Source organism: Cottoperca gobio, chromosome 7, assembly GCF_900634415.1.
Source record: "Cottoperca gobio chromosome 7, fCotGob3.1, whole genome shotgun sequence".
Lineage (NCBI taxonomy): Eukaryota > Metazoa > Chordata > Actinopteri > Perciformes > Bovichtidae > Cottoperca > Cottoperca gobio.
The window spans coordinates 1,371,122-1,393,133 of record NC_041361.1 but is presented as its reverse complement, the minus strand read 5'-3'; the positions used below and the strand labels follow the sequence as shown (position 1 = coordinate 1,393,133).

At 43.9% G+C, this 22,012-nt stretch overlaps 1 protein-coding gene across 7 annotated transcripts; it reads left to right on the top strand.

Moving 5' to 3' along the window:
• Window positions 1-58: 58 nt before the first annotated feature.
• On the top strand, window positions 59-21,441 carry LOC115010555 (dynein regulatory complex subunit 7-like). 7 transcript variants are annotated; one of them, XM_029435185.1, is made up of 18 exons: window positions 59-170; window positions 3,055-3,194; window positions 3,716-3,884; window positions 9,690-9,815; window positions 10,472-10,666; window positions 10,807-10,947; window positions 11,694-11,912; window positions 12,000-12,137; window positions 12,977-13,046; window positions 13,881-14,009; window positions 14,153-14,281; window positions 15,096-15,310; window positions 15,551-15,766; window positions 15,890-16,000; window positions 16,549-16,659; window positions 17,792-17,986; window positions 18,449-18,588; window positions 20,645-21,441. In XM_029435185.1, the coding sequence occupies exons 2-18, from the start codon at window positions 3,055-3,057 to the stop codon at window positions 20,730-20,732; spliced, it is 2,532 nt and encodes an 843-aa protein (XP_029291045.1). In that variant the 5' UTR covers window positions 59-170; the 3' UTR covers window positions 20,733-21,441. The 7 variants fall into 7 exon arrangements, with proteins under 7 accessions (XP_029291045.1, XP_029291047.1, XP_029291044.1 ...); XM_029435187.1 differs by lacking the exons at window positions 59-170; window positions 18,449-18,588 and adding an exon at window positions 18,801-18,838 and having other exon boundaries at window positions 2,822-3,194; XM_029435184.1 differs by lacking the exon at window positions 59-170 and having other exon boundaries at window positions 2,822-3,194.
• The last annotated feature ends 571 nt before the right edge of the window (window positions 21,442-22,012 follow it).

Below are 22,012 nucleotides of genomic sequence, written 5' to 3'. Positions count from 1 at the left end.
CACCGTGTGTATAACGTTTAATTATCTCTGAGAGCACGTGAAGGCAACGTGTCACACGTCATCACGTCAGGCTGTTACCATGGACACGGAGTACTCTCAACGCTCGAGACGTTAGTGAGCTAAACAGAAAAGATCCTCCAAACAAAACCTGTTAATTTCTGTAGGACTGGGTGAGTACAGCTTTAAATACTTTATATACTTTAATATATATATTTAATAGTTCTTGTAACTTAACGCTAACACAGTTTGTTATTGTAACGTTAGCTTAATTCACATTCCACAGTTATTAACGCTACCGGTGATTTTTACCGGTGTTTCTTGATTGATCTATAGTTGGCTTAAACGTCTGGATCAAGACTGGGCTTTTTAAGAAGAGGTTTGTTATGAAGCTACTTTCACTGACTGTGGTACACAGCCTGATAGTAAAGACAGGTGGATCATATTTCATTTAAACAAGTGTTGATTAAGGGTGAAACGTTTTTTAACAGTTTAGTTGGAATCAGGTACAAGAGACAGGTTGATGGCTTAGAAGAAGAAGTTGAAGTTAGTTGTTGAAGGTCGATGAGAGAAAAGCAGTCTATATATATATATATATATATATATATATATATATATATATATATATATATATATATATATATATATTTATAAAACGGACATGTCAAATCAAGCAATCTGATTGGTTCTTAGCCGTGGTATAATGAGCGTATATCACAGGTAGAATTGTAGTTACTTTTCACAACAAGTCAGTATCCCTCCGCGGCGGAGAAAAAGCTACAACCGTTACAGCTGTTAAATTAGGTCCGTTTAGAAACAAACTTACAAAGCTTTACTCTGGAGGAGTGGATCGATCAGTGCCTATCTCCAGAGAAGAGAGCCCCTAAAAGACGACATGCAGAGCTACTGAAGAGCAGGTAGAGCAAATATGTTCGCTAGCTGTTAGTGTTGTTGCATAGCAACCACCTCGCACTATGTTTTGTGCAGCAGGCAACGGGGGACTATTTTATTTTGAACATCATTATTTAATAATAAAAACTATTTGAATTGGAGTGTGTATTTTTCTTTCATATTGCCACACTTGGTAACCGTTTTATAAAAGCAATAGCTCACTTCAGACCGTGATATATGGTCATTATATCACAGTTAAGGGGCGTGGTTCGGCCCGACGCGAAGCAGAGATCGACAACCCCCTTATACCACGGCCTGTCGTGAGCTATTGCTTAAATATATATATAATCAGGTTTTACAGCTGTTTTTAAGCTGGTAGAAGATACATCTGTACAGGCTGAGGGCAGGAGGTGATTGATTTAGTCTCTAATAATTATAATTGTATGGTTAAAGAAGCTCTTGAAGTCTCACTACTAAGGGATGTGGGAATAGTGAGCTCAGTAGAGCTGTGGCTCTCTGTCGTCCTCAGTGCTGTAAAGAAACCTGGTGTTGTTCTTATTCTCTTCTGTTAATGATGAGGAATACGCTGCTCTGGCATTACGGAGAGCCTTCTGAGATGTTTTAATATTATCTACAGACTAGAAGAGATTCTTCCACCTTGGAGGAGGAGTTTGCAGGTTCGGGGTTGTGCCGTGGAGCTTTCTTTGTGTCATTAACTTCTTTTTTAGAGGAGCGACAGAGTCCAGTGTCATTCACAGTGAGCCTGCAGCACGATCAACAAGACCATCAATGTCGGGGTTGGGACTAAGGAGTCCTCCGTTACATTGAGACATGGTGTGAATTAAATGCTGATGGAATCACTTCCTTAAATGTAACTACAGCACTATCATAAAGACATCTAGTGTGGGAACTGTTGCCTAGTAACTTGTAGTCCAGGAACAGGACTTCAAAAGTTATTATAAAATGGTCCGATAAAAGAGGATTATGTTGAAAGACTAACAAATGTTCAATGTCATGTGTCAGAACAAGGTCGAGGGTTAAAACAGTGAGTGTGTCTATGTACATTCTGACTGAACACAATCAGATCCAACAATGAGATAAACACAGTATTAAGGCTGTTACTATCGACGTCACATGGACATTAAAGTCATCTACAATAATAACTTTAACTGTTTGAATGTGAAAGAACTGAGATCACGGGTACAAGCGGCCGAAATGTGTTTTCTCAGACGGGTGGCGTCTCCCTTAGAGATCGGGTGAGATGCTCAGCCATCCGTGAGAGACTCGGAGTAGAGCCGCTGCTCCTTTACGTTGAAAGGAGCCAGTTGAGGTGGTTCGGGCATCTAGTAAGGATGCCACCTGGGCGCCTCCCTAGGGAGGTGTTCCAGGCACGTCCAGCTGGGAGGAGACCCCGGGGAAGACCCAGGACTCGGTGGAGAGATTATATCTCCTCACTGGCCTGGGAACGCCTCAGGATCCCCCAGTCAGAGCTGGAGGATGTGGCCCGGAGAAGGGAAGTTTGGGGTTCCTTACTGGAGCTGCTGTCCCCGCGACCCGATCCCGGATAAGCGGTGGACGACGGATGGATGGATGGATGGATGGATGGATGGATGGATGGATGGATGGATGGACGGACGGATGGATGGATGGATGGATGTATGGATGTTTGAATGTCTAAATTTGATAAAAACTCTGAGAATTCAGATAAATATTCAGAATACGGACCAGGTGTGTGGTACAATATAACATGTACAATTGGCTGAAGTGTTTTCCATGTTGGGTTTGCAATATTGAATTTCACTTTAATGCAAAATAAGTAATCTTTGCATATCTTTATCCCCATCGTGTCTTTAAATGAGAGACGACCTGAAATATCTTTACAAGCAGAATAGAAATATGATAAAAAGCCTTTATTGTCATTGTACAGAATACAACGACATTAAGAGCACAACTCCTGATCAGTGCAGATATAAAGTTACAGAATACAAACAGCACAAAAACAAGACCACAGCAAACAAACATCCACGACACACAAACACAGGAAGCAAAGTCTCTGTAGGCGACAGGACAGTGATGATTCATCATGAGCTGCTCGTCAGGTTCATGAGAACATCCTTTGTTTCTGACCGGCTGTTCTGTGGCTCACATTTCACACTTTTATTAAAGATGGAGACTGTACTGGAGTCAGACAGTGAGGAGCAAGTCAGAGGAGGAGAGACACGAGAGGAGGAGGAGGAGGAGGAGGAGGAGGAGGAGCCGAAGAAGCTGGAGGGAACTCTCCATGTTTCAGCTCCTCAGGAGCTTCTGTGAGTGTCCACCACTTATAAACACACAACACACTCACACACTGAAGGAGGCCATACAAAGTGAGTCTGTGCCTTCAAATGACTAAACAACTACTAACTGTTGCATTCAATATATATATTAATACATTTAGGGCTGTAACAATTAGTCATTTAAGTATTTTACGAAGTTAAACTATCTCTAAATAGTTTTATAATATTAATAATAAACTTTATTTTAAGAGCACTTTTCCTACAAGAGATTTAGCTCAAAGTGCTTTACAAGACAAATTAAATGAGGTAAAAAGACGATCAAGTTAATAGTTTCATCAGTTTCTTTCTCACTATAGTTCACATGGACTTAATATTTAGATTTTGTACTGAGATGAGTAAAAATAATGTAAAGAAATGTTTACAGGCCAATTATAAATGTCTGGTGTGCAGATCTGGTTAAAATGATTCAGCATCTAATTACATCAAAGATTGTGATGATTTAGATTATTATTAGATTTATTTGACTGTCTTCTCCTGCTGTCCTTCACCAGTCTGAAGGTGGACCAGGCAGACGGGCTGTGTCCAGAGTCCTACAGAATTAACTTCCCCGACGAGAGTCGACTGTTGGCCATCGGCGACAACTTCCAGCGTCAGTATTCACACTTGTATCCCGACCGCAAACCGCTGCTGCTATGCCCTGTCAACGAATGTGGCGTTAAGGTAAAATTAACAATCTCAATTTACTGGACGAGTTTCTGCATCAACTTTCTTCTCTTTTCCTCTCTCGGGGAGAGAAACGCCACCCCGTCCCTACATCTTCAAACAGCCCATATAGGAGACACGGGACAATATAAACTTTTCATGTCACCATTATCCACAATAACTGATTTACGACATTATCCTGATAATCCTCAAAATATGCATAAAAGTCTTGAAAGTCACTAACACATACTGGAATCACTTTTTGAATTTTGTAAAGAAACAAAACAAATATTTTTATTGCATCACAGATAGAACATCTTTTTAGTGAAGTTCAACTTCTTGCATCTCAGGCTCTCTTCAACAACGCTCAATAAATATGTTTAAAAAATCACACACGTCAAAACAAAAAGAGAATCTAAAATATAAACAAACATTAAATATAAAATATGTTTATATAAATTAGACAGTGAACAAACAAACAAAAACATTAAAAACAGAACATTCTTAAATAAGGTAATCATAAATCATAAGGTCCCTCCTGTTATGGGTACGTCCAGAGGAGACCCAGGCGCAGAACACTAGACTCTGGAAACGGAGTAAGTTTAAATAGTTTATTAAAGCAATACTCGCTAGTAGGCAGATGGTGAGAGAATGATGGTACAGCAGGCAGGCAGGAGTTGAGCGACAAGTTATGCAGTGATCCGGGGTAGTAGAAACAACAATCTGGCGATGAGTGACTGGAAGACCAGGGTAGATAAACTGTGCTGGGATGAGTTGATTGTAGACAGGTGAGCAGATTGGAGTTAATGGGTTGAATGAGATCAGCTGCTAAAGTCTTTGACCGCGCCCCTGCCACATACACACACAAAGAGACAGGGAAACCATGGACCGGAAAACACTAGGGATACAGATGGGACCGTGACAGTACCCCCGAATGAGAAAGTGGTCCAGTATGAGCCTGCGGGACAACCACATCCTCTCCTCTGGACCGTATCCCACCCAATACACCAGGTACTGGTACCCACGGCCCCGTCGGCGGATGTCCAACAGTCGTCAGATGTCCAACAGTCGTCAGACCGTGTAGGCCGGGTGGTTGTCGATGATTCGGGTGGGTGGAGGGGCGACGGTAGGAGGGCACAAAGGACTAGAGGAAACTGGTTTCAACTGAGATACATGAAAGATGGGATGAAGCTTCAGGGATGATGGTAATTTCAGTCTGACCGCGGATGGGTTATTTACCCTCTCCACCTCAAATGGACCAATGAAACAAAGCTTTAACTTCTTGGATTCTGCCTGTCATGGAATGTCTTTAGAAGATAGCCAAACTCTCTGACCTATTTTCCACTCTGGTGCGGGGGTCCGGTGACGGTCGGCGATGCGTTGGTTACGCTCAGTGGTCCTCAGCAGAGCCGAGCGAGCACCCCTCCAAATCTTCCTGCAGCAACGCAGATGAGCTTGGACTGAGGGCACCGCAATCTCGTCCTCCTGGATTGGAAAGAAAGGTGGTTGATATCCCAAAGAACACTCAAATGGAGATATACCCGTGGCGGCGCAGGAGAGCGAATTGTGGGCATACTCGATCCAGGGAATATGAACACTGCAGGAAGAGGGATTCTGAGCTGTGACGCACCATAGCATGGACCCCAGGTCTTGGTTGGCCCGCTCCATCTGCCCATTAGTCTGGATGATAACCAGAGGAAAGACTAACAGATGCCCCAATAGCACGACAGAATGCCTTCCATACCTGAGACGAAAACTGTGGTCCCCGGTCAGAGACGATGTCACTGGGGATGCCATGTAAACGGACCACATGGTTGACCAGGAGACCAGCAGTCTCGAAGGCAGTGGGGAGCTTGGAAGGGGTTGGCCTTGGAGAATCTGTCCACAATGGTGAGAATGACTGTGTTTCCTTGGGAAAGTGGCAAACCAGTAACAAAATCCAAACCTATGTGACTCCACGGGCGACTAGGAACTGGGAGCAGCCGAAGCAAACCGGAAGGAGCCTGGTGGGAGTCCTTACTGTGGGCGCAGACCATGCAGGCAAGAACAAAGGCCCGGGAATCAACCTCCATCGAAGACCACCAAAAGTGACAGCGACGCAGGGAAAGTGTCCAGTTAACCCTTTGGTAGCAGGCAAAACGAGAGGCATGAACCCACTGAAGAACCTGGGAGCGCACAGAATCGGGAACAAACAGACGGTTATTTGGACCATTACCAGGATCAGGTTGATCCTTTTGGGCATTCCTGATAACTCCCTCTATCTCCTACGTAACAACGCCCACTATGCTGGAAGAGGGAACAATAGTATCAGGGGTTGCCGAATCCTGGTCAATGGAAAACAGTCTGGATAGAGCATCAGGTTTACCGTTCTTGGAACCTAGACGAAAAGTCAGTGTGAAATTGAACCTGCCGAAGAACAATGCCCAGCGAGCTTGCCGGGAATTTAGTCTCTTGGCGGATTGAATGTAAGCCAGGTTCCTGTGATCCGTCCAGACGATGAACGGCTGCTCGGTCCCCTCCAACCAGTGTCTCCACTCCGCCAAGGCCAGCTTAACCGCGAGTAGTTCCCTGTTGCCGACATCGTAGTTCTGTTCAGCCCCAGACAGGCGTCTGGAGAAAAAAGCACAAGGATGGAGCAGTTGCCCCTACTCCAGAGTTGGAGGCATCCACCTCGACGATAAACTGCAAAGCTGGGTCGGGATGAATGAGGACCGGAGCTGACGTTAACCGTTTCTTCAGCTCTGTAAATGCACCCTCAGCCTGAGGAGTCCATGAGAAGGATGCTGACGGGGATGTAAGTTCATTAAGGGGTCCGGCAACCCGGCGATAGAAGTTAGCGAAACCCAGGAAACGCTGAAGCTGCTTCCGAGTGGTAGGTTGGGGCCACTGAGCCACTGCTTGAACCTTTTCTGGATCCGTCCTGACCTGCCCCCTCTCGACAATGTACCCCAGGAAGTCCACCGAATCCACATGAAACTTGCATTTCTCGGCCTTCACAAACAATTTATTCTCCAGAAGCCTTTGGAAAACTTGTTGCACGTGTTGTACATGCTCCTCAAAAGTGCGGGAAAAAAATAAAAATAAAAATCAGGATGTCGTTCAAATAAACAAATACAGAACGATTCAGCAGGTCTCGGAGGACATCATTCACTAGAGCCTGGAAAACGGTGGGTGCATTGGTGAGTCCAAATGGCATCACCAGGTATTCAAAATGACCAAGGGGGGGTGTTAAATGCCGTCTTCCACTCATCCTCCTGCCGTATGCGGACCAAATGGTAAGCGTTCCTGAGGTCGAGCTTGGAGAAGACGGTAGCTCCATGTAATTGCTCAAAGACTGAATTGATGAGGGGCAGGGGATACTTGTTCTTAATAGTAATGTTGTTCAGACCCCGATAATCAATACATGGCCGAAGCGATTTATCCTTCTTAGCCACAAAAAAGAAACCCGCTCCCACAGGGGATGAAGATGGTCTTATGAGACCAGCCGCGAGAGAGTCCCGGATATAGACCTCCATGGCCTCTTGCTCAGGTCGGGACAGGTTGAATAGGCGGCTTGAAGGTAGAGGAGCGCCGGGAAGAGTGTCAATGGCACAGTCGTAAGGTCGATGAGGAGGCAGAAACAGGGCCCGCTGTTTACTAAAGACCTCTCCCAGGTTATGATAAACAGCAGGAACTGCAGACAAGTTGACTGACTCGGGTTTGGATGTGGGTCTGGTGCAACCCGCTGGGGAAAGTGCAGACTGCAGGCAGGAGGAGTGACAAAAAGAGCTCCAACTCTTGACTTGACCAGTTAACCAGTCTATGTGGGGGTTGTGCAATTTCAACCAGGGCTGGCCTAGTCCTAGGGGTGTGTGGGGAGAAGGCATAACATGAAACCTTATCTCTTCATGGTAGGTTGCCTGACAGGATGAGATGAAGTGGTTCAGTTATATGAGTGACCTGGGCCAGGAACCTTTCATTCAACCCTCTAGAGGTTGAGTAGCGATACCGGCCGAGACCACTAATTGGGCGTCCAGGAAACTCTCATCTGCTGCAGAATCAACCAGGGCTGGCAGGGAGATAGCTTGTTGGTTCACCAACAATGTGGCCTGCAGGGGTCTTCGGTCTTGTGGGGCAGAAGAAGTGGTCTTGCTCGCCAGTATCCCCATCCTTACTGACGAGCTCCCTCTTTTGGTAGCTGGGGATAGGAGGCCAGGAAATGGCCGGAGTGAGCGCAATACATACAGAGTCTCTCTTTGAGTCTCCTGAGACTTTCGTCGGGAGGGAGTCGGACTCTGCCTAGTTGCATCGGCTCCACAGAAGATAGGTGGGAAGAGGAGACTACCTGGTTGGTATTAGGGTAAACAACAAGATCTGCACAGAGTCTAGCTGGAGAAGGAGGAACTACCTGAGAAGAAGACAACCCTGAGGACCGACTAGCCCTTTCCCTGCGTCGTTCCCTAAGACGGTTGTCCAATCTTATGGCTAACGACACTAAGTCGTCCAAGCTGGCAGACTCGTCCCTCACCGCTAACTCATCTTTAACAGCATCCTCTAACCCTGTACGAAAAACTCCCTAGAGAGCTGAGTCGTTCCAACCGGCCTCAGCTGCTAGTGTACGAAACTCAACTGAAAACTCGGCTACACTACGGGACCCTTGTCGTAAGGCAAGAAGACGTTGTGACGCCTCCCTACCGCTGACCGGGTGATCAAACACTTTCCTCATCTCCACTAAAAACTCTGGGAGTGAAAAACAAAGAGGACCCTGACCCTCCCATATAGCTGAACCCCAGGCTAGACCTCGATCAGTGAGTAGCCCAATAATGTAACTTATCTTGCCCTGTCACAAACATATGTAGCGGGCTGCTGCTCAAAGACTAGCGAACACAAAAAAAAAAAAACACAAAAAAAACCTACATGTCCCTAAGTCTCCTGAATAACGATTGGGAGTGGGAGTGTTAGGCTCACGTACTGGAGGATGAGGCTAAAGTCTCCAGAGGGTTGGTCGGAGCAGAAAGTGTGAGGGGAGTAGAAACCAGGCTCAGCTGATGTCCCAGCTGTGCCATGTTGGTAGATAGTGATTGAATATTGTTCATTACCTCAGGGAGTGCTTGGTCATGGCGACCCACGAGAACACCCTGGTTAGCGAGAGCCTCACGGAGCGAGTCAGTGTCTGCTGGGTTCATGTTGGCCAGATTGTTCTGTTATGTGTACGTCCAGAGGAGACCCAGGCGCAGAACACTAGACTCTGGAAACGGAGTAAGTTTAAATAGTTTATTAAAACAATACTGGCTAGATGGTGAGAGAATAATGGGGAGGGCGGGCAGGCGGGCAGGCAGGCAGGCAGGCAGGCAGGCAGGCAGAAGTTGAGCGACAAGTTATGCAGTGATCCGGGGTAGTAGAAACAACAACCTGGCGATGAGTGACTGGAAGACCGGGGTAGATAAACTGTGCTGGGATGAGTTGATTGTAGACAGGTGAGCAGATTGGAGTTGATGGGTTGAATGAGATCAGCTGCTGAAGTCTTTGACCGTGCCCCTGCCACATACACACACACACACACACACACAAAGAGACAGGGAAAACATGGACCGGAAAACACTAGGTATACAGATGGGACTGTGACACCCCCTGTGTACATGAAGACATGTTTTTCTTTATATCAGGCTCTATTTGTCACTTCTTTACCTTGATAGCAATCTGGACGTTTTCAAGTCACTGTTGAGATTTTCACGATTATCCTGAGAATGTAAGTTCATCAACTTATTGTGTTTTCTTATCACCATCCTTCCATATACTAATGTACCTCTGTCTGAGTCCAGTGTTTGTTTTTCTAATATTCAGAAGTTTGTGTCCATGACGCTTCGGCCCACACCGACAGTGTTCCCTGAACTTCTCACCTGGGGGGGCTGTGCCTCCTTCGTGGCTAACTTCCTGTCTCTGGACCCTTTGGAGCCGCCTGAAGGCCTGGTGAGAAGAGCAACACGAATGACCACATAATCATTTGGTCCACTTATTTAAGTAGGTGTTGGAATAATAATAATAATAATAATAATAATAATAATAATAATAATAATAATAATAATAATAATACATTTTATTTGTAAAGCACCTTTCAAAGCTAAAAGCAATCTCAAGAAGTGTGTGTGTGTGTGTGTGTGTGTGTGTGTGTGTGTGTGTGTGTGTGTGTGTGTGTGGTTACCATGACTACAGTTCCTGACTGTAGACACTGTTCACGTCAACTTCCAAATCACAATCACGACTGTGAAACTCAGGTTTTTCTGAAAGCTCTAATATAGCCAACTTGATGCCTCCGTGTTTAATCTAATTAAATGCCAATTTAATTGAATGTGCTCTGTAGTCATTTTGCGTCTCTTTGTGTGTCCCTGTGCTTGTTTTGCATTATTTTAATAGACGTTTTGTGTCTCTTTGTGGTCATTTGTGCCTCGTTTTAGTCATTCTTGGTGATAGAGTTGCGTCCCTTTTGGTCATTTTGTGTCTCTTTGTGACTTCAAGCAGTAACTGTAGGTAGCAGTAACTTCAAACAGAAGATCTGGCTCAGGGACCCCCTAACCTGTGCCCAGCAGGCCCATTCAGAAATCTGTCCTTGTGTGTTGCTGTCCCAGCCCAGGTATTTGTTCTCCTCCAGCTCGGTGCTGCAGAGTCAGAGAGCCACATGTTTTGAATGTGCCACCCTGCTGTGCAGCCTGCTGCTCGGGGCCCACTACGACGTTTACTGTGTCAGCGGCTACGCTGTCAAAGAGATGTGTCTGCTGGACCAGAGTCTGCAGGAGTGCCCCCTGCTGGACACTGAGGTCAAGGTCAGTGCTGTGTTCAGTGTTCATGACTGATGTTCATTACTGCTGCACATATAAAGAGCGGTAACCAGCTTGTCAGATAGATCGGTGACTCACAGATATGAATGTGTCTGTCTGCTTGTGCTTTGTGTTTGTATGTGCAGAGTGTAATCTCAGAGCAGGAGCCGCAGGAGAACAAATACACAGTGAAACCTCTGAGGGAGCTGAAGAGTAACTTTGTGACGCAGCAGGAGAAGAAGAAACAGGATGCAGAGGCTGCGAGGTTTCAGAAACACAAACTACAGGTAACATGATGTTTGTACTGGTAAAGCAACACTCCACAGTTAGACAGTGAGTCCCTGTGTGAGCTATATACCATTCACAGACCTTGTTCTCAGAGAATGAGTTGAAATTACTCTCAAATATCGATCATTTCTCTCGTGGCATAGTTACTAAAACATTATAAATCATTAGACTGTCATTAATAGATTCATAAACACCATAAAAAGTCATATTGTTGTCAGGAACAGAGAATGTAATCTTGTGCTGTTCCACAAGAGGTGACACATGAAGTCTGCATGGTGTCAAATAACGAATAAGACTCTAAAGTAAACACACAGTAACCGGAGTTCTGAGTTCATCACATTGTGTTTCACAGCTGATCATAATTCAAAAAGATGTTTAATAATATTGTTGCTGTAATAAAAGCTAGAGACAAACGTACACAAATAATGTGACGATGGAAATATATTTCATAATTTATTGAAGCAAATATTAGATTAAAAAATACAACATTTCCCTGATTTAACGTGACTTTGTATAAAAGTGGCCCACCTCCAGTCTTCCACTACAGACACAGAGAAAGAGCTTCTTGTTGGTTGAACAGATAGAGATAATGGCGGCTCCGTACACTTCTAATAAAAGCCAAACTGCATGTTCTGACATCGCAGCACACATGAGCAAGCATCCTGAAATAAAGCTTCAAGTTAGATATTAAAGCCTTCCGTCTCTACTCTCCCTCCTTTGACCTTTTCTTTCCCTTTATGAACAGGAGAGTGAGCAGCGACCTGCTGACCCCCTGCAAGGACTGCGGGTGCACTGCTGGGTGCTGGTGCTGTCAGGGAGTCGGAGCGTCCAGGAGAACTTCTTCATCGACCCGCTGACCGGGAACAGCTACACCACTGACAATGACAACTTCCTGGGCATCGAGAGCGTGTGGAACAATCTCAACTACTACGTCAACATGCAGGACTGCAGGAACGGCTGCGCTGTGAGTCCACGACAACTCCACACACACTCGTCGAAACAATAGAGACAATACATCTGAAAGTGTGTGTGTGTGTGTGTGTGTGTGTAGGATATGGTGTATGACCTGGAAGACTTAAAGATATGGGAGCCAGTCCTGTTCGGTGCAACCTACAAAAAGCAGCTGATTCTTGATGTGTTGAAGAAAAAGGAGAGTAAGCTGATGAGCAAAATCACCAATGATGTGGAGGTGTGTGTATGTGTGTTTTTCTCTGTGTGTGTATATGAGTTTATACCCTCACCCTATGTAGTAGTTTTGATAGTGGATATTAAGACCTAAAAGTAGAGCTGCAGCGATTATTCAACCGACAGGAAAATAAGCGCCGACTATTTAGTTAATCGATTAATTGTTAAAGTAACTTTTCATGTAAAAATGGCCAAAAATGTTTTTCTGTTTCCACATGATATTAAAGTGAATATCTTTGGGGTTTGGACTGAAAGACGAGACATTTAAAGACTTCATCTTGGACTTGGAGAAACTGGGATGGACATTTTTCACAAGTTTATAAAATTAGACCAAGCGATTAATCTAGAAAATAATCGTCAGCAGGCAGGAAAACACCTTTGAAGATAAGGATGATATTTTTATTAGTGTCAATAAATCCCATTAAAAGATTGAAAGCAGCGGTGAATGTATCGACTAACAAGTATTGTGTGTGTGTGTGTGTGTGTGTGTGTGTGTGTGTGTGTGTGTGTGTGTGTGTGTGTGTGTGTGTGTGTGTGTGTGTGTGTGTCTCTTCTTCCTCTGGGCCACAGAGCTCCATTACTGTCCAACAACTATTAACACATCAGTGAGCCTCACTGTTGCACTGACATGTTCCTTCAGTACCATGAACACACACACTGCAGTTTATTCTGACTCAACCCCACACACACCGTCCTGCTGCAAACAGGCCTCAACAAACACACTCTTATCACCTGTTTGTCATTATAGGTAACAAGAAAGAAAGAATAATACAATTTACAGCTAAATGAAACTGAAACATGATTTTAGGATGAATGAAGTTCAACACTTTGTTGTTTATGAAGGAGGAGGAGCAGCCCCGAGCTTTTGAGATGCCACGATCCTGGGTCAGTGACATCCCGATCTCAAAACAAGGTACAGGAAGTCCACACGAGCAGTATTTACCTGATGGTGCCGTGTGCTGATTCTGTACATCACCCTGTACGCTCTTTACCTGTTTGTTTGCAACGTAGTGTTTATTTTATGACATCTATAAAGATGGAGATGTTCAGGATCACAGCTGACAAAACTGACAAAACATTAAAGCATCAAGACAGAAACATGAAACACCTTAATGACTTCTATTCAAATAAAGTGCACAAAGACACAGATCAGTGCTGATATCCAGCCGCTCTCTAACGTCTTCTCAGTATATCTTTTAAATAGCATTCAGCATCAAACACAATCCCATAAATATTATAATATTGTATGTCCATCATCCATTTATTGTACGTATGAAATTCCCATTTTAAGGTTTGTGACAAACAATTAGGGAGTGATGGTTTCTCCACCATATAATCATACTTTTGCTAAATGAAAGCTTGCCTCTGGAGCGTTACATAGTCAACAGTTTTCCACTTGTGGGTAAAATATGCTGTTATCTTCTCCATTTTGTAAATGTCCATTGTAATATCCATCCGTGAATTAATCCTTAATTAATCATTAAATGAATAAATCCTTCTTGAGATATGAGTCCCAAAAATAAGGTCTTACTCTCCAGGGGCATTATAGACATTATGTATCGCTCTCCACAAATATTTAATAACAGGGCAATCCCAGAAAACACGGAGATCATTTGCATTTAGATTTCCACAGTTTCTCCCGGGGGAGTTAGCGTCACAGTGGGATTTCCAAGAGGGTGTAATAAAATACACAAACACATGATGCTGTAAAACCTCCACAAACTGCTGCCTCTGCGTTCGTCTGCAGACCTGGAGACCTGCTGGCCGGGAACACAGAAGGTGACCCAGTACAGAAAAGCAAAGCTGGAGAAGTTTGCACCGGACCTGATGTCAGACGGGCTGATCACACGACTGACTACATACAAAGACCTGAACTGTGAGTGTTCAGGAGAAACGGATGACTTCTAAAGAACAGTTCAGTTGTTTTCAGCACAAAGAGACAAGCTGTGTGTGTGTGTGTGTGTGTGTGTGTGTGTGTGTGTGTGTGTGTGTGTGTGTGTGTGTGTGTGTGTGTTGAAGGCACTGATGTCGTCATGGTGAAGGAGTGGTATCAGCACAGAAACGACCACCTGGAGGAGAGGGAGGTCAACGAGGTCGACAGCTTCATCACAGAAAGCTTCAAACGTGTACGACGTTTCCACCTTTTATGTAAATCCAGTTAAAAGTTCACTGAACCAAAGACACATGTAACTGACCTGTAGCACACATCTGTTTACAAACAACAACAAAACAAACTGAAACATAATGGAGCGTCTTCAACCCTCATTCAGTAACGGTTGTTTTATGTGGGATAACTAAATGACATTCTTTCCTCCTCCTGTTGTTATACTGTGTCCGCCATGTGCGTAGCTTCCTCTGCGTGCTCACAATCTGGCAGCTGCTCGCTACGTTTTTACAGATGTTCATTTCATTTGTTCATGTTCATTATGCAGCACGGCTGACACTGGTACCAGATAATGTATGTGAGGCACGGTGTACTTTGTGAAGCAAGTGTTTAAACTCTGCAGGATAATAGAGCTCGTTTCTGACATTAAACATAATTAATATTTGTGTCTAACTTGCCTTCAGCTGTAGGAACACTGTAATAACACTTCTGAAAATATGAGTTAGCCAGAAAGTACATTTTTCATCTGTAGTCCAATAAGTAAAAGCACAGACGTTAAGAATAAAAGCATAGAAAATACAATCAACCATAAAAGTAGTCAAAATAAATGTAGATAGAAACAGAGCATGTAGTACATAGAGACAAGAGGGACAGCTCTTATAACAGAACCAACAAGAGCCTGACAACACAATGTTAGGCCTGCTGACGTGTGGACAGGATGTACAGCGCTCAATGATGATATTGTGGAATTACATTTTCAGTTTCAAGTTTAAAATATCATTTTAATAAAATCCCTTCTGGGCTTCGATGGCCTTTGATCTTAAACGTTGTTCCCTCAGTGTTACGGGTTTTGCTCAGTTCACAGGTACACATCCAAGAGCACACACACGGAGCGTGAGATGGAGTTCAGCAATGTTGGTGTTGAAGATCTGGTGCGGAGGGTGGAGTCACCAGGTGAAATGACAGAGTTCTTCGAGGGCCGGAAGGACTTCCTCTGTTACCGGCACGCTGTCTTCGACACACAGCTTTCAAAACCAGATTCCAACATTAATCTGGATGACCGACCAGTTCAGGTAAAATGATGTAAACATAAAGCAAAACAAATTCACACTGGGGTCATTTTACCATCATTTTATAAATGATATCAGTCGCTCAGGATAGTTGAGAATCATTTCAGGTGAAATGTTTTTTATATTATGTTAGTCCAACATCTTTCATTCCTTCTGACGTCCTGTCTGTTTCTCTCAGCTGGTCACTGTGTGTGTGTGTGTGTGTGTGTGTGTGTGTGTGTGTGTGTGTGTGTGTGTGTACAGAAAGTGGTGGAGCGTTTCCACAGGAACAGATCCAAGCCGGCCAACGAAGACGTGGCCGAGCGAGTGTTCCTATTGGCTCAAAGACGTATCGAGTTGACCTATCACTTAGAGGATCACAGATTCATCCCTTCAAAGAGAAGCTTCATCAAACCGCGAGAGTCAACAGAAAATAAGAAGGCCGAGGACTTCACACAAGACATGGTCTCCAGCTTCCAGGTACAACAAACACACACTAAGACATACAGCAGGTTTCACAGCCTTTCAAAGTAAAAGTCTCAGAGCTGTTCCTGTTTCTCACTCTCCAACAATCACAACATTTGTGTCTGTGTGGGCGTTCAGGTGGATCCATCCGAGGAGCCTCTTAAAACTTTGGCTCTACATGAGATGCTGGTGGCCCTGATGAAGGATGAGGACAAGGTGCTTCTCCAGATCAGGGAATCTAAGAAAGAGGTAACGTGTCCTCAGTGTCAGCTGGAGTCACAGTACAGTGGTGTCCCAATTCATCCCATAATATTCATGGTTTCTGGACACCTGCACACATAAGGAAAAGAAACGGTGTGGTTCCCATAGTAATAAGAAGGGATTAAAGGATGGAGATGAATCAATCACTCACATGTTATTTATAGAACCCTATGTGTCTCAGTTACATCTGTACAGCATACGACCCTCTGTCCTTATTGCAGAGATAGAAGTTGGTAGTTTGCCTAACAATGTCTTGGCAATAAGAGGACCATCCTAAAGATTTATATAAAATGTAATGGGGAGTGCGTGAGCCTGCATTTGTTACAAAGCATGCGTGACCTGCAGAATCCAGAGTATAACCCTCCAGCAGTCGCTGCAGACTCCCTCAGTCAAACCTCTCCCAGTTAATCACAGTCAGGTCCTCATGAAGAGCTGACAATGTGATGCACCTGGGAAACGTCCATGATGCTGGAGTTTCTAATACATCTTGGTGTTTACTACTTTCACTCAAGTTAAAGACGTGAATGTGTGAGCAGGTGAGAGACATCGTGGCCTGCAGAGAGCAGGAGGAGGGAGACATTCAGCTTCACTTCTCCCCGTGGACGACAACCGGAGCTGCCAGGGCCCGCAGCCAGAGACAGGAAATGGTGAGACAAGATTCCCATTGAACAGCAACTGTTTCCTACCTTCCTGTTGACCCTTTCCCTTCGAGACAACACTTACCTACCAACCTGCCAGTGGTGTGTGAGTGGAGTGAGGCACTTTAATTCAGATTGTTGCTACTTTATACTTAAAGGTAAATATTGGACTTTTGACTCCACTACATTTCTCCGACAACATTAGTTACTTATTATTGACTATTATCTCTCCTTCTCTTTCCCTCTGTTTCATGAAGTCGTTTTGAACCATACTTAGTCTGGCCCCTCGCCTGAGACCAATTTGCCTTGGGAGACCCTACCAGGAGCACTAGGCTCCAGACAACACAGGTGATGGTTCATAGGGACACACAAACCTCTCCACCGCGGTAAGGTGATGGTTCCCGGACAACATTAGTTACTTATTATTGACTACTTTTCAATGTCAAGATCATTAATACAAAATATAAATCACCTTTTAAATGATTATGGATTAAGCTCCCCGGCAGTATATAAAGTCGTCCTTTAACTCAATGTTTAGCTTCAATGATATACGGTAACATATATCATTCTGAAATGTGTTATTCAGTAGAATGACAACTTTTACTTTTGGTACTTTAAATACATTTTCATGCAAATACTTTTGTACTTCGATCCACAAAGCAATTCTCTTTGGTGGGAGTTGCAGGTGTTTGTGGATCTCACTTCCTGGAGATGCTGCTTGTGATTTTTGTCGCCACAGACGTAAAACACTGCAAATACAAAAGCTTCATCAGTGGGCCGGAGGCTCAGTCACCATTGTGTTGCCGCGTTCAGCCAAAGATACAACAGAAATGTGTTGAGATGAACATCTTTGAGATCATTACTTGAAGTAAGAATGCAGGACTTTGACTTGTTACAGAGTATTTCTACACTGTGGTATTACTGCTCCATCACTAGTTATCTATTTACCTACCAACTGAATAACTACTATATATTAAAGACATTTAAAATGGCCTTTGACAATGTCGTTCAGTTTCAACAGCCAAAAAACACCTTTTTCTGACAAAAGTAGAGTTGAATACGTCCAAGCAGGCTAACACCTTCAGGAAAGCCAAACACGTGTCTGTGACGTCCTTTGTCGACCATTTCTCTGCCGTTGCAGGAGCGTCTGGATGCGGAGGAGCAGCGGTGGCTGCAGGAGAAGGAGAAGGACATCCTGGCTCCTCTCCTCATTCGGCTGGACAACACAGAGACTCTGAGCGCCGAAGACGCCAAGCAGCTCCACCAGGACTGTTTGGCCGAGTTTAAACAGAGACTGGTGGAGCACGCCGACCTCATTCAGGAACGCTATGAAAAGGTAAAGTTCACTCATGATGTATATTATATCCCTTATTCACTGCAGGAACTTTAACGTATAACATGTAACATTTCCACATTAATATGTCTAAAAGCGACTCGATCTATGTTAAATATTTTACTGAATTGTGTACTTACATTATCCCAAATGTTTCCAACAATATTCAAAGTTCAAACTTAGAGAAATCTTTAATTCAAGGTAGCAGTGCGTTTCAGTTTGACTAAAGGTTGAATATACTGGAGTTCATAGCATTTTTCTGAAGGTGACCTTCTACCATGTATTCATAATGAGGGTGTGGCCATATGGAGGTGTTGATGTTAAAGATACAATATTAACTCTCTCTCCACCTGCCTACACTAATATCTTTAGTGTAAAAGTTAAAGATGAAGTTGTTATTACGTTATTGTGCATCTTTTATCCAATGCAGGACAAAGACCTTAAAGATGTAGTTTCTTTGTTTAGGAGACACAGGAACTGCAGAGGAAACAGCAGTGGTACCACAAGAAGCAGCTCAACATGACGGAGCAGCAGGAGGAAGAGTACCAGACCTACTGCTCTGAGAAAACACTACGAATACATGCCGCCAAGAAACACCTCAACATGTACTACACACACACACACACACACACACACACACACACACACACACACACACACACACACACACACACACACACACACAACACACACACACACACACAACACACACACACACACACACAGACACACACACACACACACACACACACACACACACACACACACACACACACACACACACACACACACACATATTTGTAGGCCGACCCAGAAGTTAGCATCGCACTGGTTCCCTCGACAAAAAGCCAAAAGGGATTTTTCCATTAGACTTTGAATTATGGCAGAAAATAAGTTTATTATACTTACACCTTTAGTTCAGCAGGATAATCTCCACATATTAACACCACTTTGATGATTTCTAAAGCGTAGATGCAATCACTAGAAGTAAAAAGCTAACGTTAGGCTACAAACAAACTGCACAGCGGTCACATGACTTCACGTTACCACCACTAAACTAAAGGAGGGCTCGTGTTCACAACGTTGTCCATCCATCCATCGTCTACCGCTTATCGGGGGTCGGGGGCAGCAGCTCCAGTAAGGAACCCCAAACTTCCATTCTCCTGGCCACATCCTCCAGCTCTGACTGGGGGATCCTGAGGCGTTCCCAGTGAGGAGATATAATCTCTCCACCGAGTCCTGGGTCTTCCCCGGGGTCTCCTCCCAGCTGGACGTGCCTGGAACACCTCCCTAGGGAGGCGCCCAGGTGGCTCCTTACTAGATGAACCACCTCAACTGACTCCTTTCAACGTAAAGGAGCAGCGGCTCTACTCCGAGTCTCTCCTGATGGCTGAGCTTCTCACCCTATCTCTAAGGGAGACGCCACCCGTCTGAGAAAACACATTTCGGCCGCTTGTACCCGTGATCTCGTTCTTTCGGTCATGACCCAGCCTTCATGACCATAGGTGAGGGTAGGAACGAAGATCGACTCTCTTTTTGTCACAATGGTAAAGTGACTGCAGTACCGCCCCCGCTGCTCCGATTCTCCGGCCAATCTCTCGATCCATCGTGCCCTCACTCCCGAACAAGACCCCGAGGTACTTGAACTCCTTCACTTGGGATAAGGGCTCATTCCCTACCCGGAGTAGGCAATCCACCGGTTTCCTGCTGAGAGCCATGGCCTCAGATTTGGAGGTGCTGATCCTCGTCCCAACCGCTTCACACTCGGCTGTGAACCCATCCAGTGACTGCTGAAGGTCACAGACCGATGATGCCATCAGGACCACATCATCTGCAAAGAGCAGCGATGAGATCCTCAGGCCACCGAACTGCAACCCCTCTCCTCCACGACTACGCCTCGATATCCTGTCCATGAACATCACAAACAGGATTGGTGATAAAGCGCAGCCCTGGCGGAGGCCAACATTCACTGGGAACAAGTCCGACTTACTGCCGAGTATCCGGACACAACTCTCACTTTGGGCGTACAGGGATTGGATGGCCCTCAAAAGTGACCCCTTCACCCCATACTCCCGCAGCACCTCCCACAGTATCTCCCGGGGGACCCGGTCATACGCCTTCTCCAGATCCACAAAACACATGTAGACCGGATGGGCGTACTCCCAGGCCCCCTCCAGGATCCTTGCAAGAGTGAAGAGTTGGTCCGTTGTTCCAAGACCAGGACGGAATCCGCATTGTTCCTCTTCAATCAGAGGTTCGACTACACCGACTACACAACGTTGTGTAGTCTCATAAGCCACCTAACCTGTAAGACATGTAAAAGCTTCAAAATTCACAAGTGGGATATTTACTGACGTATTTTATGTTGAAGAACAAAACTTTAAAATCTTTTTATCTTGTGTTAACCACATTTATTTCAGGCCTCTACCCAAAAACCCATAAAAAGAAACGTTGACTTTGAGAGAACCAGAAGTGGTCAAATGCTCAGTGCCTGCACCACTCTATAAAATGTATTTATTTTTAACATTCTAACCATTCAAAGTCATATAATTATGAAAAAGCATCACTCTGCTCGCTGTTACTGCAGAAGATTAACGGCAAGCGTTTTGGCCCAAAAGCAAAGGGTGTGTGTATCTGATTATTCACGTGTGTTTGTTCCAGGCACAAGGAAGCAGCTCCTCAAAAGTACCAAACTCTTGATTGGAAGCTGAAACGAGACCCTCGACTGGCCCCTCACCTGCTCTGCTGAGTCACCTGAATGTTATACATGTGCATACTTTCCTCTAGAGAAGGATTTAGAAATCCTCCTTCGCACATGCCCATGTGTTCGGAGCACAACATGCTGTGCAAATAAACCTGCAGAAGCAACTTGATCTGGTGCAGTCGAGCTACAAAGCACATTAAAGATATTTCTATTGGAGGACTGGAGTAAATATATTATCTCTATTATCTGTACCCCAGGGACAGTCTCATATCTGAGGCAGCTGCTGTATGAAGAGCTCGACACATTATTTTATATTCCTTTCTTCTTTATATATATATAAGAATAGCAATCAGAAAATCTAAACGAATCAAATGCAACAACGTCATGAATTGAATTGCAGACATTCAATGCCTTCCATTATGGATGTTTCCGAATAGTGAGACAGGCAGCACACATGTATTTATAAATGTATTTTATTTCACTTCAAACATTAAAAACTACTTGTAAATAAATAAATGTTAAACAAATGATAGTTAAAAACAAATTCACAGCAATGTATCGATATAAAATAACTGACAGCTTCTTCAACAGGTCAGCGTGTTTATTTCTCCTTAAACATAAAACACTATAAATCAATCTAAACAAGAACAAATGAACAAATAAAATGATTTAACGTTGGAATAATATATCTGTTTTTAAAATGTAGAGCTGTACAGTTTTGTGCAGGTACATTCTGCAAGGAATGTGCAAAAGTTCACAGTATAAAGAATAATAAAGTCTAAATATATCAGATTATAACATCTCGTAGGGTCGTGAAGCCTTCTTCATTTAAAGGGGTATAAGACACCACATCGTTGGCCTCTATCTCTGGATTTCATTCATTTCTGTGAAGAAAACTAAATTGTTCTATTTAAATCTGGATTAATATTTAATATTTTAAACCTCACAGGATAAAGACACGGTGAAGAACACAGTCTGTTATATTCACAGAGTCGTTGTGCTAAACAGTCTCGTCCAGCATTAGAACAGTTAAAACAACCAAAGAGCTAATAGAAGAATGGTCGAGCATCAGGGTGAAGAAAACACAGAATAAAACAACTAAAACAAAGTACGTATATTAAGTATTTATAAGTGTTAAAATATATATATATATATTTAAACATAATACAGACAGAACATTGTATTAAAAGTACCTAATAATAACAGGAAACCTCATCTCTGATGCAACATTTTACCCAAACGTCCTGCAGTTATTGCGTTCACTATTTGGGTTAATTGTACAGTTAATCAGTTGTTCTGTAGTCATTGTTTTGCAAAATCCATAA